At 43.5% G+C, this 24,471-nt stretch overlaps 2 protein-coding genes across 8 annotated transcripts in view; both read right to left on the bottom strand.

The window, feature by feature from the left end:
• The window catches only part of trim33 (tripartite motif containing 33), a 28,179-nt gene extending 20,066 nt beyond the window's left edge, over positions 1 to 8,113 (bottom strand). For 5 of the 7 annotated variants that reach the window (XM_030350995.1, XM_030351003.1, XM_030351020.1 and 2 more), the window contains exons 1-3: positions 7,498 to 8,112; positions 1,838 to 1,956; positions 642 to 807 (exon numbers count right to left, since the gene is read on the bottom strand). In XM_030350995.1, the coding sequence (XP_030206855.1) occupies positions 642 to 807; positions 1,838 to 1,956; positions 7,498 to 8,074 (862 nt within the window). In that variant the 5' untranslated portion in view covers positions 8,075 to 8,112. Of the gene's footprint in view, positions 1 to 641; positions 808 to 1,837; positions 1,957 to 7,497 lie in introns of all 7 variants that reach the window. The other 2 variants (XM_030350970.1, XM_030350986.1) reach the window with 1 other exon arrangement.
• Positions 8,114 to 16,994: 8,881 nt separating this feature from the next.
• bcas2 (BCAS2 pre-mRNA processing factor) lies at positions 16,995 to 23,928 on the bottom strand. The gene is made up of 7 exons (XM_030351104.1): positions 23,710 to 23,928; positions 22,617 to 22,709; positions 22,383 to 22,453; positions 21,496 to 21,657; positions 21,096 to 21,146; positions 20,921 to 21,001; positions 16,995 to 17,501 (listed from the first exon to the last, which is right to left on the bottom strand). The coding sequence occupies exons 1-7, from the start codon at positions 23,800 to 23,802 to the stop codon at positions 17,375 to 17,377; spliced, it is 678 nt and encodes a 225-aa protein (XP_030206964.1). The 5' UTR covers positions 23,803 to 23,928; the 3' UTR covers positions 16,995 to 17,374.
• Positions 23,929 to 24,471: the final 543 nt, after the last annotated feature.

The following is a 24,471-nucleotide window of genomic DNA, read 5'->3' as shown; positions in this document are numbered from 1 at the left end:
CCAACAAGAAACGGCGAAACACCACAGCCCTGGTAACCAGCAGAATGTAAAGAGGCCGCTTTGGTATACTCTGGGATTCTGCAGCCTGGGGTTACCATGGCAACAGCCTTATCTGCACCACATCTATCTCCCTCCATCAAACTACCTCTACTCACTCTCTATCTCTCTATCTCTCTCCCTCCCTCCCTCTTTTAATGAGACCAAGTTGCGAAGCAGCTCCTGTTTTCAAACATAAGTAAACATCCAAGCACAAACCGCACCAGCTGGACCCAGATGGGTGCCCACCCCCCCCCCCGACGGCTACCAGCTTGCTCACTGGGGCTTCTACGGTTCAGGCGAGCGACGCCTTTCCATAAGATACTGTATATGTAAATTCTTTATCTCTATAAAAGGCTTTAAGGCCTATAGATGCCATCAAGTGCTGCTTTCCATGTCCGTGTCCTGATGTTAACCCCCCGTCGCTTTATTTAAACCATTTTCTAGCTTTTCCATGAAAACACTTGTTAACATTAACCAGCACAGCACGACATCACGTGGCCCTGGGAAGCCGCATGAGACAGGAACAGGCCCCAAGGGGATACACAGATCCAGTGGCCTCGGTTCGACCCCCCCCCCCCCCCCCCCCCCCTGCCGTTGCTTACGCGTGGTGGGCTCCTCCCCGGCGCCGTCGTCATCCTTGGTGCGGATCTTGTGGTCCTTGGTGATCTTCACCCGCTGGTGGGCCTCCACGCACGTCTTGCACAGCCACTCGGCGCACTCCACGCAGAAGCCGATGGTGCCCGCGTTGTCCTCACAGCTGGTGCAAGTCTGGGCCGGGGGGGAACCCACATCAACCGTCAGAAACCATGGCAACACATTCCTGCCTCACAGCCCCCTCCCCCCTCCCTTTCTACCTTTAGAAGGATTGGTGGAGGTTTAAAATTGTATGACTTAAAGTTAAAGGTTTCCCTGGAACGTTGTTCACAAGGAGCAGTCTAGTCTGCTCCAGCCTTTGGCTGTTGGATCACATGATCTCGTCATGTGTTCGGCCACCTTGTGGCCACACCGTGTGCCTTGACGGAGTTAACAGATCCTCATGGCTTTTAAAAAAGGGGAAATAAAGCCCAGACTCGTTAAGAAATGCCGTCAGTTTGGTTTTTTTCATTTTGGGACAGGAGCGGCTGGCTCCCCTGCAAAAACCCCTTCGGTTGGGTTAAGCCTCGAAGGCAGGTGCGTCTCATCAATGCTTAATCAGCAGGTACCAGGTAACCATTTCAGCCAATAAGAAGCGGCGCATGATATAGCGTCTGGTTAAACTTGAGAGGGACTCATCCAATGGAAACCAATGTACAAGTGGCGTGGGGGTTTGGCTGTTTGCACTCGCGGCATTATAAGATGCTTAGCATAAAAAGGCCAGATGGCATGTCATTTTTCAATATACTGTTTCAGAAGGATGGGAAGGTCCTCTCTAAATGTACTTCGCTCCCTCCTCCGTCCAACCTCCGCCTACAAGCGTGTCTTTACAAGAAAGGTGGAGTAGGTGGAGACTCAGCTGTTACCGTTTCAACCTCTGACTCCTACAACTGACTTTACCTCAGTTCTAGCAAGACGAATGACCCCACCACTATAAATGTACCATCATGTAAATATACAGGTTTGGTTGAATAAAATGCATATACACACGAAATTGCATGGAAAAACACCAATATCAATAATAATATATTGGGGAATTGTTCATGTTATATTTCTCTATACAAGGTGTTGTTCCTAGAACAATAAATATATGAAAAATAAACATAATTTCTTTGCCATGCATAATCATCCCCATCCTCCTCATCTCCAAACCGTCTGAAAGTACCTGCGCGGACTTCTCGCTCGACGTGTTCGTGGCCTCGGACGTGTCTTTGACGAAGTAGTTGTCGATGATGTCACTTTGCTTGTAGTCCTGGCAACAGACCGTGCACCGCATGACGTTCACTGGAAGCAACAAGGGTGAGGGGTCATGGTGTGAAACAGAAGGTCACGCGCAGCCTGGATCACGCCACAATGTTGTAGAGCATTAACTTCCTTGCAGCGCTGGACACACCAAACAATCGTTTACCAATTGCAGGGTATAGAATATGCTCTGATCCGTCTAGACTAAATATAGCCTAGTACGGAGGTATAACTAATATTAGGGCTACCTTCCTCCTTATGAATCATAGTCATTATGAATAGAGCAAGCCACATGGTCGCTGGGGCTCCGTGACTTGGAATGCTCAACGGGCCGAAAAGGCCCTTCAGAGCATTCATGTACAATGTGCTGCAATGGCCGTGAGCGGGACAAATGTGCAACTACAACATTTAATGTTTCACCGGAATATAACGGTGAGGCAGCCACAAAACAGGACCCCTGTCCACACACATTCCTTTGGTGGTCGTCGGTAATGCATTAAATTGAAAGAGTAACCGTGCTTATCGACCCACTGCTTGAAGAATAAATGACATAATTGTAAACTTTGCAACTGCAACCGGTGTAATATTAAATTGAACGGTCAATGGTTTACAGAGTAACGGCCGTGATAAGTTACCACATCCCCTCCCCCACATACTAATCACATAAACCCAGAGCACCTCCCCCCTCCACACTAGTTAGCTGCGGCGTGATCCAGTGTGAGCCGGTTTAAACCGGTCTACTCTGGTTTGAGCAGCACACAGCCGGTTTGTGTTAAGCCCCAGCTGCAAGGGGCTGTGAATGATTGGTTGTGAAACCCAGCTGGAGTGAGATCTGTAGAGACGCCCCGTTACTCCACACACACACACACACACACACACACACACACACACACACACACACACACACACACACACACACACACACACACACACACACACACACACACACACACACACACACACACACACACACACACACACACACACACACACACGTCACACAAGTAACAAGACCTATTCATACAGAGAAATACATACATTCAACTGACATGCTTGTGTGGGCACTATATAGTCCGACACACAAACAGAAGGATTTCAGGCATTAGGGTGGTGCTCTTTATTACTTAATGACCACACACACACCCACCCACCCGAGGTAACCAACTGTGCCATTATTATAATTTACTCCAAATGTTATCTTTACCAGGGTTTTACTGCTGCCAAATGAGGGGTTTAAGGCCAGGGTGGTTGGCCAAATTTAAATTAGGATCGACACTTAAAGATCTGCATCACAAAGAAATAAACAAGCAGATTGTTACTACCCCTGACAAGTAGCCGTTACATCAGATTAGATCTTTCTGTAAACGAATGTCTAGGCTGACCGACCCCTTGAAAAAAAAAAAGTACCACAGACGATTTTATCTTACTTGCATTACTCAAAGCCTTACTTAGAAACTCAATCATCAAAATGCCTTTTTATGACCTCATTAACGAGAAATTTAGGGAAGTGTAGACCAGACTCTCCACGCAGAGAGTCAAGACGACACCCTAGTACGACCAATACTATGGGTGTCTGGGGCCAACCTTAAACCAAGTCACGCCCTGGGACTACTTGCTCGTCCACCTCACACCCAGCGTCTTCACCCACTGTACATCCCGCCGTCACATACACCCACCTCACATACACCCACGTCACACCCACCCACTATAAACCCTGCCTGCACCTACACCAACTTCACACCCATCGCCCACCAATTATAATTCTTGCCGCGGTACCTACACCTGTTTCACACCCTGCCCATACACCAACCATAAACCCTGCCTGCACCCTCTTCACACCCAGCACATACACCCACTATAAACCCTGCCCGCACCTACACCCACTTCACAACCTGCCTGCATACACCCAATTCATACCCAGCAACTACAACCACAGCACATGCACAAACTATGAACCCTGCCTACACCTACAGCCACTTCACACCCTGCACAAACACCCACTATATACTCTGCCTGCACAAACATACACCCAACATAATTCCTTATGGTGTGTTCCTCAATCCCCGGACGCCAGACTTCCGAGTCGAAAGTCGAAGATCTCCCAGCTTTCTTGCGACATTTCTCGGAGGCCCGCCCCCCTTTGGTCTTCATCTTCCGGAATTCTGAGAGTAGACCGAGAACAGTGATGACGCTCAACAAATGGCTGTGCCCGTGAGGAGATTTATTTTCTTCTTTTCTACCATGTTGGCATTTAAATGTTGATTTTAAATGCTCTTACACACTTGATTACGTTTGGTACTTTATTACGGTCACCAATTTATACATTGCATGGTCTTACTGTGCATGCCATACAATGTAAAGTTCTGTTTGTTTTCGGGTTGGTTTGCTAGAGGCTATTGTAGCTAACAATAAACAACGACTAGCCAATTTCATGACACAATCACAAAGACGAACAGGAATGCTATAAATGCTCCGAGACCAGAAATGACGTCAAAAGGGCCACTCGGAAGGCTGGCGTCCGAGGATACAGGAACACACCATTACCTATTCACTTCACACCCTGTACATACACTCACTATAAACCCTGCCTGCACCTACACCTGTTTCATACCCTGAACATACACCTGTTTAAGACCCTGGACCTACACCCGTTTCACTCCCTGCGCCTACACCTATATAAGCTAACAACTACTTTAAGTTCTGTGACAACTACTAAACATCCCGTCCTGTGATTATGCAAACTTAATGCCCACGGCATATGACCGACCCCGGTCTCACATTCATCATTCAAAGTATGATACATTCATTTAGTTATCCAAGAGGTACTTGGTGAAATATGTATTCGGAGACCTTGATGTGCAAGGAGGCGGGAGACCTCTTTCTCAAGACATTGGGTTCACACATCGAACTGTCGGGCTGGACGTGAAACACCCTTACCTCAAGACAATATTCCTGGCCCGCACGTAATCCGTATTCAAAGCATTGTGCACCGTCACAATAAGACATGCTTTCGCATACTTCCCAATGGAAATGAAGACCCAGTTGTCTCGTACACACAATGCACATGGATTCATCATCAATGTCCGATTTACAACGAATGCATATACACATTCTGGTTATGCCAATGAGACAAATACATTCATCATACCTGACCACAAAGCTTCCGTTATTCAGTGAGTTTTCCACGGCCATAGACTAGCTAGTTGCTGTGTGGTATTGCAGTTAGTTCTGATATTTCATGGTGGGACTGGATCAAAATATATAAATAAAAGAAATATGAAATTCTTTATGAATATCTTGTCTTTCCACCATACCAAATATAAATGCTACCTACCGCCCTTTTTAAATGAATGTCTGTAATGTGTACAATTACACGCACTTAAAGTAAAATGCATTGCATATAATAATATACAACACCAATGTGGTCATATGAGATGGGGAGGGGAATAAATACTCTCTACAGTTCTGTGAGTGTCTTTATCCCAGGTTCAGCCTAAGAGTATGGTATTATATAGGGGAGTGTTTGAGGGAAGAAGATGACATGGCAGCTTTAGTTTAAGAACCAAGCACTACTTATGAGTGGGGATTTGTATACTTCCTGTTGCCTAACACTGTGTTTTAGGGAAATACGATTGGTGTCAAGGATGAATTCCTCCGGCCCAACCACCCTACAGCCTCTGGAACATGTTTCGAGGCCTTCACAGACAACAAAGAGCGCCTCCAGGCTCCAGCACCAAAGAGAAGTGTCCAGCCAGTTACTGCTCTATTTTGGCTCTTCATATAAATAAAATCATATCATATCGACAGACAAAAGGTTTCAGCAAAAGTTGGGGGGGAAAGATTGTTTCTTTAAGGTCAGCTGTAAAAAATATATATAAAATGCATTATATATATGTATAATAAAAATGTTATGATTATCGTGTCGCTGCTTGTTATTGCTAAACATAGCACCAATTAGTTATTGCTAAACATAGCACCAGGTGTATACAAGGACCAACACCAATAAGCATTTTAAATGCTTAGTGAACATTAATAGATATCCATCCAACAAATCGCCATGATACAATTGAGTTTGGGCCTTAGCTCCATCAAGATTAAACCAACATGTTGTCCGCAGTCATGCGGCGTAATTATAACTTAATGTCTATACAACGCCACCAAAAGAGGACAACGCCGTCTCCAACGTTGTTCCTTAGCGACCAACAACAAAGTGGTGTGCCCAGAAAAAAAAAAAAACTTTTGGTTTGCAGCACGCAGAGCCCAAGTGCGCCTGTCCAGACATGGCCTCCTCCGTCCAGGTGTATCCTACAGACAACGTGCGGTCACGTCACGCCCCATCATCAGCACCACGCTTCACCAGGCAACACCTCTGATTACATCTCAGTCCGACTGGCTCCACACTCAGACACCTCTCCCACCCTGCCCCAGAGCCCATTACTAGTAGACGGCCAGCTGGCCAGCGCCAGGTGGTGGGGATACTTGGGGTTCTGGTCTAGATAGGTCTTGTTATTTTTCACAATTTGACTCACTACTATCACTGTCCTGTACTTCTGCCATGACACCCGCAATCTCTATCAGGGATTCATAAAATCTCATGTGATCTCTTATCTATTCCTTATTTTTTTTGGAAAATGAAGGATGTTGAAATATGAAGGCTCATTATTGCATTCCAGGTTGCATTTGGCCTCCATCCTACAGCTAGCCAGCTAGCATAGCCGAGCAAGCCGCACCACTTGAGGATTCAACCCTGCTTGCAAGAGCAATGTGACACAGGGACGCCTGGCTGCACCACACTGACCAGTACTCTTTTCAGTTCCAGTTCAGTAGTGAACCTCAGTCTACTTTGAAATGCATGCATTTCTCTACTGTGTTCTGTTTGGTTAAGGTTGGATAAAGGTGCTGCTCCAATGGTTCTCTTTCTAAGTGGTTGGGACTGCGATGTCCTAGACAAGTTCTTACCTGCAAGCAGACCATAACATGGACATCCCCATACTAAGTGGCCAATGTGTTCAACCAAATACAGTGGTTGTAATGATCAATGTAAATCTAATGTATTCAGTATTTATTATTAATGCAAACATTCTCACGCCCAGGATTTTCCAACATATTGGAGGATCACTGGATCTCAACCGTTATGGGTAGGTATGTATGGCAATGCATGTCAATTATATTGCTGCAATAACATACACTATCCATGGAATGAACCTGATTATTTTTTACAGTCATATTGATATTTATCATTAATCATTCGTTACACCGAGAGCATCGAGAATCTAGCATTATGAACGTCCACATTTGCCACAATTAGAAGAGATTAAAAAGATGATCCAAAAGGATCGTTAATCTTCTATATAGAAGACCAACATATGCTGCAAGACACCATCTATTGGTACAGGTCAATGACGAAATCAATCCACAAAGCAATTGAAATCACTGGCAAGTGGCAACTGGTGCTCAAGCACCCAGTTTGCATACATAGCTGTGTTTAAGTGTGCCCGTTTGAGCCCCTAAGATGTAAACAGTTCCGTTTTGACTCGGGCATCGCTAGTGTAGTTGCACTTCGCACGAGTGTGTCTCACTTACCTATATGAGTCTCTGTCTGTCCGTGTGGTCCGGGCACCTGTAAGCTTAGCTGTCTGTCTGGCTGAGGTATACATTTCAAACAAAACGAGTGTAGACAGGGAAGAAGTTTGGGTTCACATTCTCGGTTTTGGAGATTCTGTTTACACACCGCGCACGTATCCAAAAGATTAATAGGGATGGCAGCTGGCGTAACTGGCGGGACCGTGGGAGGGGGCGACATCTCAGTGGTCAGTCCGCTCACGGGAGCATCCCCGGTGGCCGGGGACTCCGTGGCAGTGGGCTCTTGGTTCGCACTAGTATTCTCGGCGGGGCTGTGGGTGCTGCTCGCCTCGCCGTTGGCTTCGGCTCCCGCTCCGCCGCCGCTGCTGTTGCTAGCTTCCCCTTCTTCGCTGGTGGATGGTAGAGGGGCCGTAGGGGCACTCTCCCGCGACTCTGGAACTTCATCCTTCAAATTCGGTTCAATTACTATAACCACGTTGTCTTCGTTCGTTTGTGAATTCCCACTGTCTTGTGCAGGAGGCGCTGTGTCTGAATTAACAGAGGTGTCCATATCATCCTCGCCTTTGTTGTCCGCCATCTTCCTTCCTCTTTGAACCACTGCACGTCGTGCGTAGCTTTTCCACCGTGAGGACGTGACTGTTGCGTCATGACGTTTGTGACAGATACGCTCTCGGGCGATGCGTGTAACTTTTCTGTTGCGGTTGTAACCATAGAGATATGCTTGTAACATGTATACGTTCATAACTCTTTCGATTAAACTAACTATGACTTGAACATAAAATAGCATACAACACAGTCTACAGTTCCCGTCGTTACCGTGGAGGTATTGGTTATAAAGGGGGGGAGGTTGTAACCGTGATGGATGTTTAGGAAACTGGTTGTAACAGGGTTACAGTTGTAACGAGGTCCATGGTCGTTATAACAACCAAATAAATATGAACTGGTTGATCATCTGTTGTTCCAAGAAACTACCTTTTGAGTACGATCCATGTTAACGTTATGTCTATTTGGTCTGTTTTATAATTAGTCACACTAGATATTGAAATCTTTATTATTCTTATTCCTCATCCGCCGTTTTTTGGTCTCCTCCGCCATACTTTCAGCTTCAGAAACCATTCAACTATTAAAACGTTCAGCTCTTTAACGAAATGATGGCTATTATTCAGCGTTTTTCAACTTTTTTAGGGGAGGACGGCGGAGCCCCATATTCTCTGAAATGTCTAATGTTAGACGTAAATAAATCGATTTTCAACCGTTTACCTTCGTTCAAACCATTTAACAAATCTACACACTTGTATCTTCAATAATATCCTAACAGAATTTGTATATAATTTATACTTTATTCAGAATCACAGTTTTAGTTTCAAACCGTCTGCAGTTGGTCCCATTGAAGCCGTCGGCGTCTGACCATTCTGAGACTTAAATAACTTGGGAGATCGTAACTCAGTCAAATTTCAACCGTTCACCATCGTTCAAACCATTAAACAAATCGACATATTTTTATCTTCAATACTATTCAAACGAAATGTCGATAGCATTTATACTTTTTTCAGAATCACAGTTTTAGTTTCAAACCGTCATCGTTTTCAGTTGGCCTCATTGAATTCCGTTGACGTCAACGTGAGGACGTTCAGACACACACACGCACACACGGGCACTATCCACTCGCCATACACACGCAATGGCTCCGCCATTCTCGACACACGCAATGGCTCCGCCATTCTCTTAAAACACACACACACACACACACACACACACACACACACACACACACACACACACACACACACACACACACACACCAACGCAGTTTTATTCCAATTCGATTTTAACATTTTGAACTCTGTTCAAATCGCTTGATTAAAGGGACTCTCACCTTTGTTGCATTTGAGAATTACAGCACATTCAAATCATCCCGCCTTCCTCCAATGCCCCACCCCCTAAGCGTTATTTTTTAGAGTACAAAACTAAGCGTTATTTTTTAGAGTAGCCTACTGTAACGACCTCGCCGGTGACATAATGATGTCGAGTCATTAGTAGTTTAAGGTAGTTTTAATGAACCAAAACCAGAGGTGCGTTCAGAATCGCAAACATGGGCGAACGTTCGCGAACGATTTTAAACATTTTCCGTTAAACGAACATAAGCAAGCAAACGTTTACGAACATAGGCAAACTGTCTGAAGAGGTAGTTCTCCACAAACAGATGCTCTCTTCGGCTACGTGACATTCGTTGCCATGGCATTAAACTAAACTATATTGAAATCATTTACTCCTTTCCTACACAGAAAGCAATAGATAAAACGTTTCTTTTGCATCCTAAAATGCGATTTGAACGTTATATCGCAGTAAGTGGGTACAACTTCGGTGACGTAGCCCTCTATTCTTGAATTTTCCGTACTGGTTGTCTGCAGTAGGCTTTCAATGAGGTCGACCACTTGCAAACCCTCTTCTGTAAACTCTTCCATTAACATGGAGGCTGCCGCTAATACCATGGCCTTCGTATCCATTTTTTTCGTTTACAGTTTGTTTAGAACGGTGTTCAAAAATCGTTCAAAATTAATTGTTTAATGTCAACGCGTTCGTTGCGAACGTTCGCCTATGTTCGCTGAACTTGAACGCACCTCAGGTCACTGAAACCCGTAACATTGTAACCAACGGCAGAAAACCGACACAAAACAAACCCCGGTTACCCCGGCAACCCCCAACACGGTCTCACTCGCGTGCAGGCCCCCACTCTCCTGTTCTTCCACGGCCCTCCCCCAGCTGACCTAATGATTCGCCCCCACGCTGATTGACAAGAAGAACATTACAATACATGCACATAGAACAACTGGCATAGCGGACAACGAAATATAATGTAACACATAACACACAAACTATTTAACTGTCCCAGGGTCTCTACAGTACAAAAGTTCTAGACTCCCATGGGTTATGTTTAGACTCCCATGGGTTATGTTTAGACTCCCAGGGGTCATAATATCTACCAGGGGTCTAGTAAACAAGAAATTTAGCAGGTGGCTCACTGTAATTTTATGGGCTTCGTGTGATACCGTTTTGAGGCCCCATGTTGAAGGACAGTGGTCCCACTGAGTATAAGAAAGGTGTATGAGCATTACAAACAGAGTAGCGGGACAACGTAGCGTCTGAGGCCGAAATGGGTCCCCTAATCGGACTGAATGGTGCGGTTGGGTGCCAATGGTCTGGAGGTCTTCCTGTAGCTCCAGAGTAGCGGGACAACGTCGCATCTGAGTCCGAAATGGGTCCCGTAATCGGACTGAGTGGTGCGGTTGGGTGCCAACGGTCTGGAGGTCTTCCTGTAGCTCCGGAGTAGCGGGACAACGTCGCGTCTGAGTCCGAAATGGGTCCCGTAATCGGACTGAGTGGTGCGGTTGGGTGCCAACGGTCTGGAGGTCTTCCTGTAGCTCCGGAGTAGCGGGACAACGTCGCGTCTGAGTCCGAAATGGGTCCCGTAATCGGACTGAGTGGTGCGGTTGGGTGCCAACGGTCTGGAGGTCCTGAGAATCATCCAGGGGAGCGGGACCACTTGGCTTCTGAGGCCGAATCGGGTCCCCTTGTCGGACTGAATGGTGCAGTTGGTGGCCAACAGTCTGGAGGTCTTCCTGAGGCTCCAGAGGAGGGTAACTCTGTGAGTCTGAGTCCGAGATGAGTCCCCTAATCGGACTGAATGGTGCAGTTTCAGTACGCCGTGGACCACTTTGGTCTGCCATCGTCAGTCGCTACGGTCGCTACTCGCTACTGTCTGCCGTGGAATCAAAACAAACCCTCTAGTTGAGGACGCGCCTTGATGACGCGGGCCCGAATGCGCCACAAGAAGCAGACGGAAAACCTTATATATCCATGCAGCAAACAGACAGGTCTGTCGGCCAATAAGGTCATTCGGTCCGAAGAATTTTATTGGTTGAAGTTTTCACTAAATATTATGAGAGTAAAATAATTGTTTGTTTTTACTCCTGGTGGGTCTGTCTTGCATATTAGAGTGTTATTACCTTATTAATACCAATTTAACCTTATCCAAAAAAAGTGTAAAATGCAACAAAGGTATGAGTCCCTTTAAAGCTATTCAACATTTCTACTGCCTACTATTACTACTACTCCTACTTCTAATACCATTACTTCTACTACTTCTACTAATACTACTCCTACCAATACTACTTATACCATTACTACTACTCCTAACAAATCAACTACTACAATTGCTATTACTACTTCAGCTACTAGGCCTAGTACTACCAGTGGTCGAGTTGTAAAGAAAAACCAGGGGGGATGGTGGATTTTAACTTTTAGGGACAGATCATTTTTGCTGATGACAGCGCATATGGTGGGAGACGAACAGTGTGATAATTCTTATTATTATAATATATTTTTGGGGATAAAATAAGAGCGATGGCTACCGTCATGTCATCGTTCTTATTTTATCCCCGAAAACGCAGCTGATCGGACGCATCACACGATTCGGAGGCATGCATCACTTTTAAGGGTTTTAAAAACTGATTCTTATTCTTTTTTTGGAATGAAAGGGAGAAAAGGGGACAGAGTTGCCTGCGGAAGCGATGTCTGAGATTCAGAGACAGCTTCACGCTACCAGTGTCTGTCTGGTACGGTGTGGAATGAGAGCTTGTGAAAGCACTATTGCGTAAGTACGCCTGCGTGCTTGCGCAATAGCATAATAGCATAGAGATTGCAGTATCGCTGTCAAATCTGTCCCTGGGAAAGGTAACGATTGCGCCGAATTGAAAAAAGGAAACCGCTATAATGAAATAGCGTTAATATTTCCACATTAATTGATAAAACAACAGGGGATGGGAAGGGGGGATGGCTGTTTCAGAAGGGGGATGATTTTGATCATTTTAATCCCAAAGGGGGATGCCATCCCCCCTCAACTCGAGCGCTGACTACTACCAATACAACTACTACGACAATTACTACACTACTTCATCTACTACTACTACCTTTACTACTACTCCTACCAATACAACTACTACAACAATTACTACTACTACTTCAGCTACTACCTAATACTTCAGCTACTACTACTACTTCAGCTATTACAACTACTTCAGCTACTGCCTAATACTTCAGCTATTACAACTACTTCAGCTACTACTACTACTACTTCAGCTACTACTACTTCAGCTTCTGCCTACTACTTCAGCTACTACCTACTACTTCAACTACTACTATTACTTCAGCTACCTACTACTTCAGCTACTACTACTACTTCAGTTACTACTACTACTTCAGCTACTACCTACTACTTCAGCTACTACCTAATACTTCAGCTATTTACTACTACTACAACTATTTCAGCTACTACCTACTATAGCTTCTACAACTACTTCAGCTAGTACTACTACTACTTCAGCAACTACTGCTACTTCAGCTACTACTACTAATACTTCAGCTACTGCTACTGCTACTACTTCAGCTATTACTTTCAGATTCTTCAGTTCAATTCATTTTACATTTCTTCATTTTTAGCAATGCTTTGCGCTTTTCATTGAGCCGTCAGCATTCACACGCGTTTTCTGCAGGAAATGAAATTTCTAGTTGTACATGTACATTTAAAACAGAAAAAAAAAAAAAAATCTTCAAAGGAGTTGGAAAATATATGTTCTTACTTTAAGTCAAACAGTATGACTACAAGTAGAGAAGACCAATTATGTTTACTGTGCCTCCCATCAACGACAGAATTATTTTTGAGAAATATTTTTTAACATTTAAGCTGTTTTTAAAAATGGAGTGGGGGGACTGCGTGCCTTCAGGGGCGGGGTACGGTCTCTGAGCAGCGACGTGGGTCTCTGCTGATCTACGCCGATTTGCAGGGCACGTTTTTGGGTGTGTCTCGGGCATTTAGGACTATTTCAAGGCCTTTATGATGTCCGGTTAATGGAAGAAACATAACGTGCGGCAGAATGGCATTAGGGGTGGTTGACTTCTTCTCCTTTTTTTAAAAATGTATATGAACATCAGACAGTGGAGTCTGGAGTCCCCAACCTTAGCTGACATTGTACCTACTGTTAGTCAGCCGGCCGGGAGAAGCAAACAAATCATTTAATCTATGTTTTATTTTGAGCAGCAGAGATTCAGAACCAACGGTGTCGTAATCTAGCTCGCAGCTTTTCTTCTGTTGGTATACTCAATAAATTGAATGGTGTAATGTTAATGCCTCCATTACGATAAAAGATGAAAATAGGTTAATTCATACGTCTATCTATATATTCATGTACGCAATTCTTTCCATGGTTCATGGTTAAACTTAAGTGTCAGTTTCATTGTTTAAATTAAATTATCTGATTTAAATAAATCAAAAGAGAAACGGGAGAACACGCATAACATTTAAAATGGAGATTTGTTAATTGAAGAGACATATATCAGCGCAAATTTCGAAGCAAAAAAACGACCTTGCATTCTACAATTCGGGTCCGCCTCGACCGTCAACCCCAGTATGCCCCTGAGGCCGGTGGCTTCCTTTGACTGGAGGAACCCTACTACCCAGCTTCGGCACGTACAACCAGGACAAAATCAGGCATTCACACACAGACACGCAAGACAGACATACACGCAATAAACAATTTTATGACAGGAACCTACTCTCGATTGTTTTACCTCAGATGAGTTCAGAGGGGGATGTCAAAGGGCAAATGGTTAAATCAGTCCCTTGCCTTAAAGCAGGGGTCGACACTAAGGTTTCAAAAGCACTTGCCCATCGGGCAAGTACAGGTCAGGTTCAACTTGCCCGAATGTAATGTTCACTTGCCCAAATTATAATCAGAATCGTGAACGGGCCTCTTTTTGCCAGGCACCCGGCCTGGTTTTGGGGGGGCTCAGAAAAATTCTCCTAGCTCAGACTGAAGCTGAATGTTAGCTTCAGCACATAAAAAATAACAAACTTCTCTTTGTTTACTTATTTATCGAGCGCTCACATCGTGCCATGAAGTGATTTCAGTCCACCGTTCCAACCTATTAAAGCTATCGCCAAGTTATATGTAGACCTGCATGATTTTATGCAAATGTACATGACTAAATGTCAGAGGTAGTAGCAAAGATATGTCTTTTTAACTTTTAAGTTTCTTGTAGCTCTAACTGAATAATCACAATCGCGTTTCTCGTAGGGTTGTCAGTCACGATACTGGATTTTCTAACTTCGATACTATTCCTGGAAAAAGATCGATATTCTATACCATTTTTGATATCAGGGGAAAAGTTTTGTTCAGGAAAGAACATAACAAAAGTAAATAGATTATATCTCCACAACTGCAAGGGCGATAATGTCATCTTTGGGCCAAAAGAAAGATCGTTGTGCAAGTGAAATATTCAATGGGGATAATACTTGGTTAAAGTGAATAAAGCCATGGAACACAGCATAAGTGGAAGATAACATTTCCACCTGAAATAATTATCAGTATCAGTTGGTCGTTATCAGTTGGGAGCGCTGTCTTACTATGAGACACAAATAAAGGTAGATATCTTACAATTTTGACACTTGACACCTCTATTTAAAGTTCAGGGCAATTGAATGCACCAAGCCAAACACTCGCAAATAAATATATGGCCACTAGATTGCGCTGAAGAATATGTTTTCTGATTGAAGGCAATTTACCTATTTCCTAAGAAACCTTCTCTTATTCATTGATTGAAAACACCATGTTAAGTTGCAAAATTTGGCCCAGATACTGGATAATCTGTTTATGGTGGTTTTATTAGATCAGAATCAACTTTGTGGACAAAAATCACAAAGGTAATACTTCATTTTTGGTTGTTAAAAGAAAAGGGGACGTTTCTTAAGTTGTTATTTGCGAGTTTTAGTCACAGAATGATATGGTTTGGACTGTTGGAATAAGTGGAGGCTCAGCTTTCATGTAATATATAGTTTGTGAGGGTCCAATTTCGTGAAAAAGATCGCTATTGCTGTGTGCATGTGCACAGTTATGAAACCCAAAACCGTGTTCTTGACTTTCCTTGATAATTTGCCTCAATCCAAAGTACTTCCAAACTGCACTCCTCCATCACTACTCCATTTAACTTCTACCTAAACCGTTCGCGGAGGTGCTGCACTTGAGATGCTAGCTGTGTTGGCTAACCTTTAGCGAATCACTGCCAGAGACCGCACTGCGAGTGAGTGACAGAAGGCGGGGCTTTATTCGCACTGAAGCGATGCGTGTCTGTTAACTCGCTTTTCCGAGAGAAGAGAAGACAGCGCGCTGATCAATTGCAAATACTTCTATTTTGTGTGGTTTTGAGGAACAAAAGGTTGTTCTGCCGTTTCTAAAAACATTTGAATAAATAGCTTTTATATTAACATCCACCCAAAATCCACTTGCCCGTTCGGGCAACCAGAAAAAATCTCAACTTGCCCAAACATTTTTTTTACTTGCCCCGGGCAAGCGGGCAACCGTTAGTGTCAACCCCTGCTTAAAGGGAGCGTATCTATGTTCCCCGCGTCCTATGCTCCCCGCTTTGCATGTGACCGGGGAACATAGGACCCTGTGAGCAAATCTTTTTTCGTAGGATGGTATAGGGATAGGTCCCGCCTTTTTCGCCTCTGATTCGCCTGTGATTGGTTAGAATGCCTCTCCTCCGATTGGTTATTATTGTTATTATATCCAGACAACCCTAACCCTTTGCACCCGGGGAACATAGGACCTGGGGAACATAGGGATGACCCGCCACCTTAAATACAGTATAATCTGGAGTCTTCTGGACACAAATCTTATACTTTCTCTGAACTGGTCAAGGACTTTGATGTGAGGAGGAAGTATGGAAGGGCTCAATTAAACATAATTCGATAATTGGGACCAGTAAGCAGTAAAGACACTCCAACGGGCTCCCAGCACAAACTTATAGGCCTACTGTTTGTTTGCTTGCAGGTAGAAGAGCAAACAATTTTAACTAAGCGCCGTTTCCTATGATCTGAACAATAATTGACACAGAGTCAACAGTAACTTAGACCCTTCAGTTGCCCTATCTTCCAGATAAAGATCTCCATTAGGCCGAAGGAAATGGCTGCTTATCAATGTTCCCATTACTTGCGAATCTACATGAACCTACAATACAAACAAACTTTGATTAATATTCAACTACTTGTGTATTATTATTTAGTATTCTTTTGTCATGTATTTAATTCCCGTACGTCAAAAAAAGAACTTCAAACTACGAAACTGAATCCAAACCAAAATCCTCCAGCACTAACGCTCCTAACATTTGTTGTGTACATGAGCTTATGACTCAAAAGTGTCACCAATAATATTTATATGGAATGAAAAGACCCATTCACTATCGGGTAGATTATGAAATGGTTATCAGTGTCACACCTGGTGGAAACAATTGGACCCCTTTCATCTGGTAAAGTCTGAAGATCCTATAAGAAGTGCCCCATGGATATGGATTCTTCATTGAAATAAAAAACAGATGGCATACAGAAAACGCTTCTATGCATCAACCAGGTTCCAGAATATAATGAAAAATATGAAAGGAAGAAATATTCAAAATATTTTTTTATTAAAATAGAAAAAAAACAACATAAAGCCTAATGTACATGTATGTGTTGGTAAAGAAGTCCAACAAAATAAACATTAAACCACATTTACTCCTTCTTAACCGAGACTCCTTTAGGGAAACATCCAAAATGAGTTTCCAGACAGCTGGAAAGATAACCCCATAGCTCCACGAAAACCTCAATGCCTTGCATTTAGTGATACAGAAATCTGACCCATCTTTCTTTTCCCCTGCTCAGGCGGTACTTCCTTCCAAGCTTAGAGAAGATCAGTTCATTAGAAACAAGAGTCCTGTCTGATTCACTTTGCTGGAACCTCTAGCCACCGTTCTCCTCCTCCTCCTCCTCCTCCTCCTCCCGTTGCTAGAAGTCCTGTCGGATGTTCTCCTTGTTTTCGTCTCCCTGCTGGTGCCTTATCCGTGCAGCCTCGATCTCCAACTGCACTATGGCGCGTTCGATCTCATAGTTTTTACTGACGAGGGACACCCAGCTGTGGGCAAAAAGACAGAGCGGTTACCCCCCCACTCATCCGGAAACACGAACATCTGGTTACATGACGTCTAGCAAGAAGCTCCAGTTCTCAAAATATGGGGGGTAAACGGCAGGCCTAGTGGGCCAGAACCACGGTTGCATTGGACATCCACGCTTGACTGGGTCGTTAAGATGCTTCTATCCACAAGGACTTCCAGTCAAGTGTTTGGGTAGTCAAAGTGCGACAGGATACCTATTTTTATTCTAGGGTTTGGGTTATGCATAGATATCCACAGTAAGCAGGTCTCCAAAATGTTGGTTCCAAAATTCCCATAGGTGGCACTATAACTTGCGGCCTTATTTAAACACTCCACGGCCACCACTGTTGATACAACTTTGTGGGCATGCCTTATTTTGCATGATTTTCTTTTGCAATTGGGACCCATAATGTCCCAATTAGATTTTGGATATATGTTGCTGTAAAGTGTCAATGTTGTTAAAACTTTTGTGAAGATCTGTTGACATGCCTTACTAAAAGAACAGGGACAGGAGACTAATTGGGTCAGATTGAGGTCAAAACTGTATGTCAATGGCAACAATTTTTTTTAGACGTGGCATAAAGTAGACGATGTTTACTGAAGTTTACTGTGCAAAAAAACAATGATTTTCTTGAATAGGGCGGCCACTGGGATAGGCGGTGCGTGGGCTGTGCATACCTCTGGGACTGTTTGCAGTCCTAGATTTTCTTGTTATATGTTAACGATTCATTAGCAAGCCAGTAGGGGGTTATGGCAGTTTCCTCAAGGATGCCTATAGGTGGAGCTCGAACCAAGTGTCTTTTAGCTGGGGGAAGAACCCGCCAACTACTAGAGTATGGTTAATGGCAGAACTAAGCTAATAAATGTCATGCGGCTGCGGTTCCATGGACAGGGGACCTGTGTCAGAAATCCCAAATGTTTGGCTCCAGGAACAATGATTGGAGTAAATCCAGTACATATACCATGATAACTTATTTTCTGAATCTCAAACTCTAGTGCATTGCAGGTTGGGTTTTAGTTAAAGCCACCCGCTCCTGCAGCCATGACATCTACAATTAAGATAACGGCAACAAACAACTTGACATCCGTTTGCGTTCATAGTACTAATGCTAATTCAGAAATTAGTGTCTGATTGATAACCAAAACTTGCGCTTTTAGCAAGTTCAGTTAACTGAGTTAACTGAACTTGCTAAAAGCGCTTTAAGAGTACGTCATCACTGACAATTTCACTGATTAAAAGCAAAGGTGATCTTAAAAAAAAGGTTTTGAGCAATGTTTTAATGTTAGATTACAACATTTATGAAGGATACTCAGCTAATTTGAATATTTGTTTCCAACACTTAATTTCTTTGTTTTGTATTTTGTGTGAGCAAAAATGTGAAGAAAAAAAAAATAGATATTTTGGAACTGATAGTCTCCCTTTTTTCATTGTTTAACAACAGCCCATTTGGGCGTCCAATCTACTGCTGTAAAAAATATCAATAAATGTGTTCTGCGAGTTCATTTCAATGTTTTCTTTAAAGGTTGGATAGGTGATTCGCTTTTTTGGCCATTTTTGCAAAATTACTTGAAATCCTTATCATAACCCGCTTACAGCCACTGAGTTAGAAGTACTGACATGAAAATTAAACAAGTCAATCATCTGTGGAACGGACAGGGCTCGAAAAACTCCAGCCAATCATTTAAGTAAGTACGTCAATCAAACGGTCGTACTGCACTCCCCCTCCCCCGCGCCCCGCGCGCGACCCCTTCGTGCAGTACTCGTGACCCAGAGCTCGTGACCCAGAGCTCGTGACCCAGAGCAAGCTCCTGTTTGTTGTTATCCTGCGGTAGCTACTGGAACTAGTTAATCCACATTTGGACCTAGCAGTAGAAGACAATTTCCATGGCAGACAAGACGCCACCATCCCCACCACCACCACCACCACCACCACCAGCAAAGAGAAGGAAAACTCTTTTTCAGAGAGTAATTGATAATAAAACGCTGAAAGAGAAAAACTGAAATCAAGAATAAAAATCAATAATGAAATCAAGAAGAATAATGCTTTCGAACGTTGGCGGCAACTGAAGGACGAGAAGGGTTTAAAAACCGATGCTTGTGTGGCGGTTGACCTAGTTTCAAGGTTTATACCGTTTATACTCTGTAATACCGGTGTGGAGACGAGTGTATTACTCGGTGTGAAAATGTCCACACCGCGGCAACCCTGGTGAAAACCAGGACTTCCAATACAATTATATGAAACAAACATACATTTTCTAAAAATAGTAATGATTTATGTGACCGTTTAATGTTTATAACATCTGGTCCAACCATAGCAGCGAGAACGTATTCTCAGCAGGGGGTGCTGGGAAAAAAAAAAACTCAGCCTGCACTAGACTCGCAACTCGTTACATTGATAAAAAAGATGTATAGCAGCGCAGCTTAATTACACCAGTGCATGCGCGCACAGTTGAAAATCGATCGTACACATCCAGCTGCTCACAGAACAAGTTTAGCGCACCAACGCTACCCTCACACTTTTTCATATAACCTTTTTTCAGCACTAGGTCATACGAGCATTAAATAAATGCTGCGTCTCAAAATGCCTTGGACAGCAGCGAGGATGACTCGCTTTGCCACGGGCCGAAGCAGTTCGGAGCGACCACAGCCAGAGCGAACACAGCGGGGCAGAGGAGTGTCAGGAATAGTCTTTGGTGTACACATCGGTACAGCCTATTTGCACTACTGTTTAGTGGCAATGCAGTGTTTTATTCGATGCCTTTTTATTTTCGTATATTATTTCAATGAATACAATTTATTTATTCATAAAAAACGGATCTGGTCTTCAAATCTTTTTTCCAAATATAGGTCGTCTTACAATGGGGTTTGTGTTTATATTCGGACCAATAGGTACAGCGGGCACTCACATGACGTTAAGCATTTCCTGGTGCATAATGTGACGCTTCAGAACCTAAAATCCCGTTTCTCTCCGTTGACACAACACATAACCGGCGTTTTCAGAAATCTCCACTTTGGCCGGAGTTTTTAGAAATGATCGTTTTCTGTGATAAGACAGGGCCTCGGACAGGGGGTGTTGCAGCACCCCCACTTACCGCGGTACTGGGTGCAACTTACAGCTGAATGTAGGGCCATGTTGTTAAACGAAAACCTACGCTAGCCTGGCTCGCTCTCGCGCATCTCTGTTCGCACTCGTGCATGATTGCGCGTCCAGGTACTTGGAATGGGTGGAGTCAGAGTCAGCGTTGAAGGAGAGGGGGTAGGACCATTTGAGTTGTGTATTTTCAAAATCTGCTGGCGTTTCGCAAATCACCTACCCAACCTTTAAGTTTACTGCCAGTGACAAATTAAAAAGCATTACATATATTTGGATTTGCAGAAAAAAATAGAACAAATACATACTTGGACTCCAGTTCTCTGAGTTTGGCTCCGCCCACCAGCTGGTCATTTTTACGCTGCCAATTCAGATCCTGAATTTGTTTCCTGTTAGGAGTAAGGATCATTAGAGAACACGGTATGCGACAAGTAAGTCCAAAATAACCTTTGTGGATAACAAATCTGGAGATTGATTTGTCACCTGAATTTCTGGAGTTCCTTTTGGGCCGTCTCTATCATGAAGGCCAAGTTGCTGTAAGAAAAATAATTAAATAAATACAAGGAAAGAAAACGATATAAATTAGTTTGTCGGTTTCATGTCTCCTGTAAAGCAGCCTCAAGACATTTCTGACCACTAGAGGTCAGATAGAAAGACACAACAGTCAACAATAGGAAAGAACCGGTTTCAAAGTCTATGCCCTGTTGTCTTAATGTATTGAACTCATCGCTGTGATGATGTGTGCATGGGAATCAACCCGTTTCCCCTTATTCAATAAATGAAGGGTATTGCCTCGTATTCTCCAGTGGTAATGTCTGACATCTCTCCCCCTTTGCTGCCACCCTAGCCTTCCGGCCGTCATGCTGTGCGCCGGCCCACTCACTCGTTGTAGAGCTTCCAGGCGTTGGTGCCGTACTGGGACATGAGCTCCAGGTTCTCGATGCGGACCGCCTGGTGCTCCAGCTGGGCCATGGAGTTGTTGACGCTCTCCTGCCAGGCGGTGATGTCATTCTTTTGGCCTGCTGTGGGCGCAGGCAGCTCGTACCTGCACAGAAATTAACAATGAAGTTTAATTGTGTAGCAACTAGGGTTGCTGCGGTATACGGTATTACCGGTGTTACCGGTGTTGAGGCCAACACCGTTTACTCGGTGTTGCACACCGGCAACACCAATTATTATTTTTTTCAAAACAAATTCAGTAAAAATGAATAATATAATTATAATTAAGAAATTAAAATGTGTAGAATAGGCCACAGTTCTGCTCTGTGCTGGAGAATTGTCGCGCAGAGAATTGACGTGCTTCCTTACAAGACCGGTAACCATAGCAACACCGGTAAACAAACCCCGCAAAATCCCAATCCCTACGTAAACTCCCCGTGCTACGGCCATCCGGAGGCGCACAGAGCTTTTGGCCGTGATATTATAATATATACAATTATATTATACTATTATATATAGAACGTTATAAGACGCCGAGAATTGGCGCGCTGCCAGCCGCTGTCACCGAGTGTGAGAGGAGAGTTGACGGAGAAGATGGCGGTTGACCTAGATTCAAAGTTAATACCGTTTATACCGGTGTTGACACAAGCGTATTACTCGGTGTGAAAATGTCCACACCGCGGCAACCCTAGGAGCAACTTTGGGTGGTACAACCAACGTGATACAACAAAGAGACAGGAGGATCAGGAGCAGGTTGTCATTATTAAACATGGATGGTAACACAGCAAAATTACGATGAGGAAAAGGGGGCAAAACAATGGTTGACCTAACCTCTTCATGCTGAGGAGCTCCAGTGGTTGCCTAGCGCCGAGCCTATCAAACTCATTCCTCATGATCTCCGTCTGAAGACAAGAGGAAAACAAACAATTGCAGCAAAACCGCAACAAATCAGGAGGGAAGCCCTCAACAGTGGAGTTATTAAATCATCATGGGTTGCTTGCTTAGGAGCAATACTGTGAACAATCCCAGCAGGTGGCGCTTCATGGAAAGTGCAGCAGGTCACACCTCAAAGGCAGCGAAGTCAGGGGTGGCGAGGTAACTCAGGTAGTTCTTGGTGGGTCGGTATCTCCTCGTCTCCTCTTCCACCAAAGCTGCAGCCTGGATCAGATAATAAACAAAACAGTGAAAAGCCTAAGACTCAAAACACAGTGAACCTCTCCCCCTTTTTGTTAGCTGGTTGGTACTCGTAGTGAAAGCTGGGCTATTTATGGTCCTTTTCATGTCTAGTAAGAAACTTCTTGATTATTTATTCCTACTAGTTTGTTCAGCTCCAAGCTCCACAGATGACCACCAAACCGTGAAAAAAGTAATATTTTTGTGTATTTCAAGGTTTAATTTCCACCTGGTTAAAAAGAGTAATATGATTGTTAATAATTCTTTTAATCATGGGCATTGTCTACAAACGTCGGTTATGGTTCACATTAAAGTATGTGAACCATATAGTTTTCATACTGACTAATCGTTCTGAATGAGACACAATGCAATACAGAAGTTAGGATATTTGAGAGTCGAGTCCCAATTAAATTAATAGACCGAGACTAAAAAGAGGGCTGGGTACTCGATCCAGTGGCAGAATGTACACAACAGCGTTATCTTTTACAGCAAATTATTGTTGGCCGACACAAACAAATGATGGTGTGGCCTTTGCTGGTTCGGTTATTACTGGTTATTGGAGCTGGTTCACCACTCACTGAATTGAAAATGTATTGGTAGTGCATAGCACATGTCAAATTAATGCATGGTACTTATATAGTATAGTGCTAATTATTGGTCAGTTTCTCTCAATTGACTAACGACTACGGTGTTCAACATTGTGTTTTTTGTTCTGGACAGTGCATTTGTTTTTGCTGTCACACAATTGACAATCACCCGGCATACACACACATTCCAGATAAGTCAATAATTCAGTGGACAACTAGACAATTATTGTAATAATATGCCCACCCTTGTGACTCAATTAACAAAATGTGTACAACAGCGTCCTCTAGCTCACTACAGACATCGTTCAGCAGTCAGCTGGACCTTCGGTTGTACAGAGCTAGCGGTAGCATGGTTAGCTAAACTCAACCATCTCGTCCACGAAGCTAGCTCTACTTACCGCCTCTCTGACCCCAGGAGCATCGTAGCCCTGATCAAAATACGGGAGGGCATCCACGAACACCTCTCCCGCTACCGACGCCGTTCCAGCCATGTTTCTCAGAGTCAAATAGTATTTAGGTTGGTTGTTTCAGACTGTACCGCCAACATACCACACTAGGAGGATGCAAAGGCAATGTGCTTCCGCCCAGCCAAAGTGCAATAGCCGACGTCATGAGCCCACGTGACGCTAGCGGGAATCTGGGAATCTTTTGAGTGGAAATACCGTTTTTCACTATAAAAGTACAGTCCTGTCAAATACAGAATTATATTGAGAAAAAAACTGAGATAACATTACTGATATAAAAACTTGCATTCGCCTCACTTTTTTTTTTTAAATTCATTGGTGAATAAGGCGTATGTATATTAAGTAGCTATAGATACATTACGACTTGAGTTTTTCATCTCGAGACAGATTTATTTTTGCGCTGCGTAAAATTTATTTTTAGCTGCAAACATGGAAATCTATATACTTTACCATGTTAATAACTTTGGCACAGTTTTAAAAGCTTTTGGCAATCAATTTGTGAATCACTTTTTCATGTTTAGTCAGTTAGTACAGATTTTCTGTGATATACCGAAATCACTCACCTTTCCTAAATGTCAACAGCAGAGGGCATTATATGACTTGATTATATGATCATTATGCGACTTTTCAGAAACACCAAAAACCAGAGCTTTTATTGTACAGCTATGTACCGTCGATTTGATCAGGGATCAAATT

The sequence above is a fragment of the Gadus morhua genome, chromosome 1 (assembly GCF_902167405.1).
Source record: "Gadus morhua chromosome 1, gadMor3.0, whole genome shotgun sequence".
Lineage (NCBI taxonomy): Eukaryota > Metazoa > Chordata > Actinopteri > Gadiformes > Gadidae > Gadus > Gadus morhua.
Note: the sequence above shows the minus strand (reverse complement) of the source record. Positions and strands in the feature narration are given on the sequence as shown.

What these genes read in the sequence shown, in the direction of transcription:
- bcas2 (XM_030351104.1), bottom strand. Translation starts at nt 23,802, where the DNA reads ATGGCTGGAACGGCGTCGGTAGCGGGAGAGGTGTTCGTGGATGCCCTC. An exon ending in CTGACTTCGCTGCCTTTGAG is followed by an intron (nt 22,454 to 22,616) that starts GTGTGACCTGCT and finishes TCTTGTCTTCAG; the next exon opens with ACGGAGATCATGAGGAATGA. An exon ending in CTCAGAGAACTGGAGTCCAA is followed by an intron (nt 17,502 to 20,920) that starts GTATGTATTTGT and finishes TTTTGCCCACAG; the next exon opens with CTGGGTGTCCCTCGTCAGTA.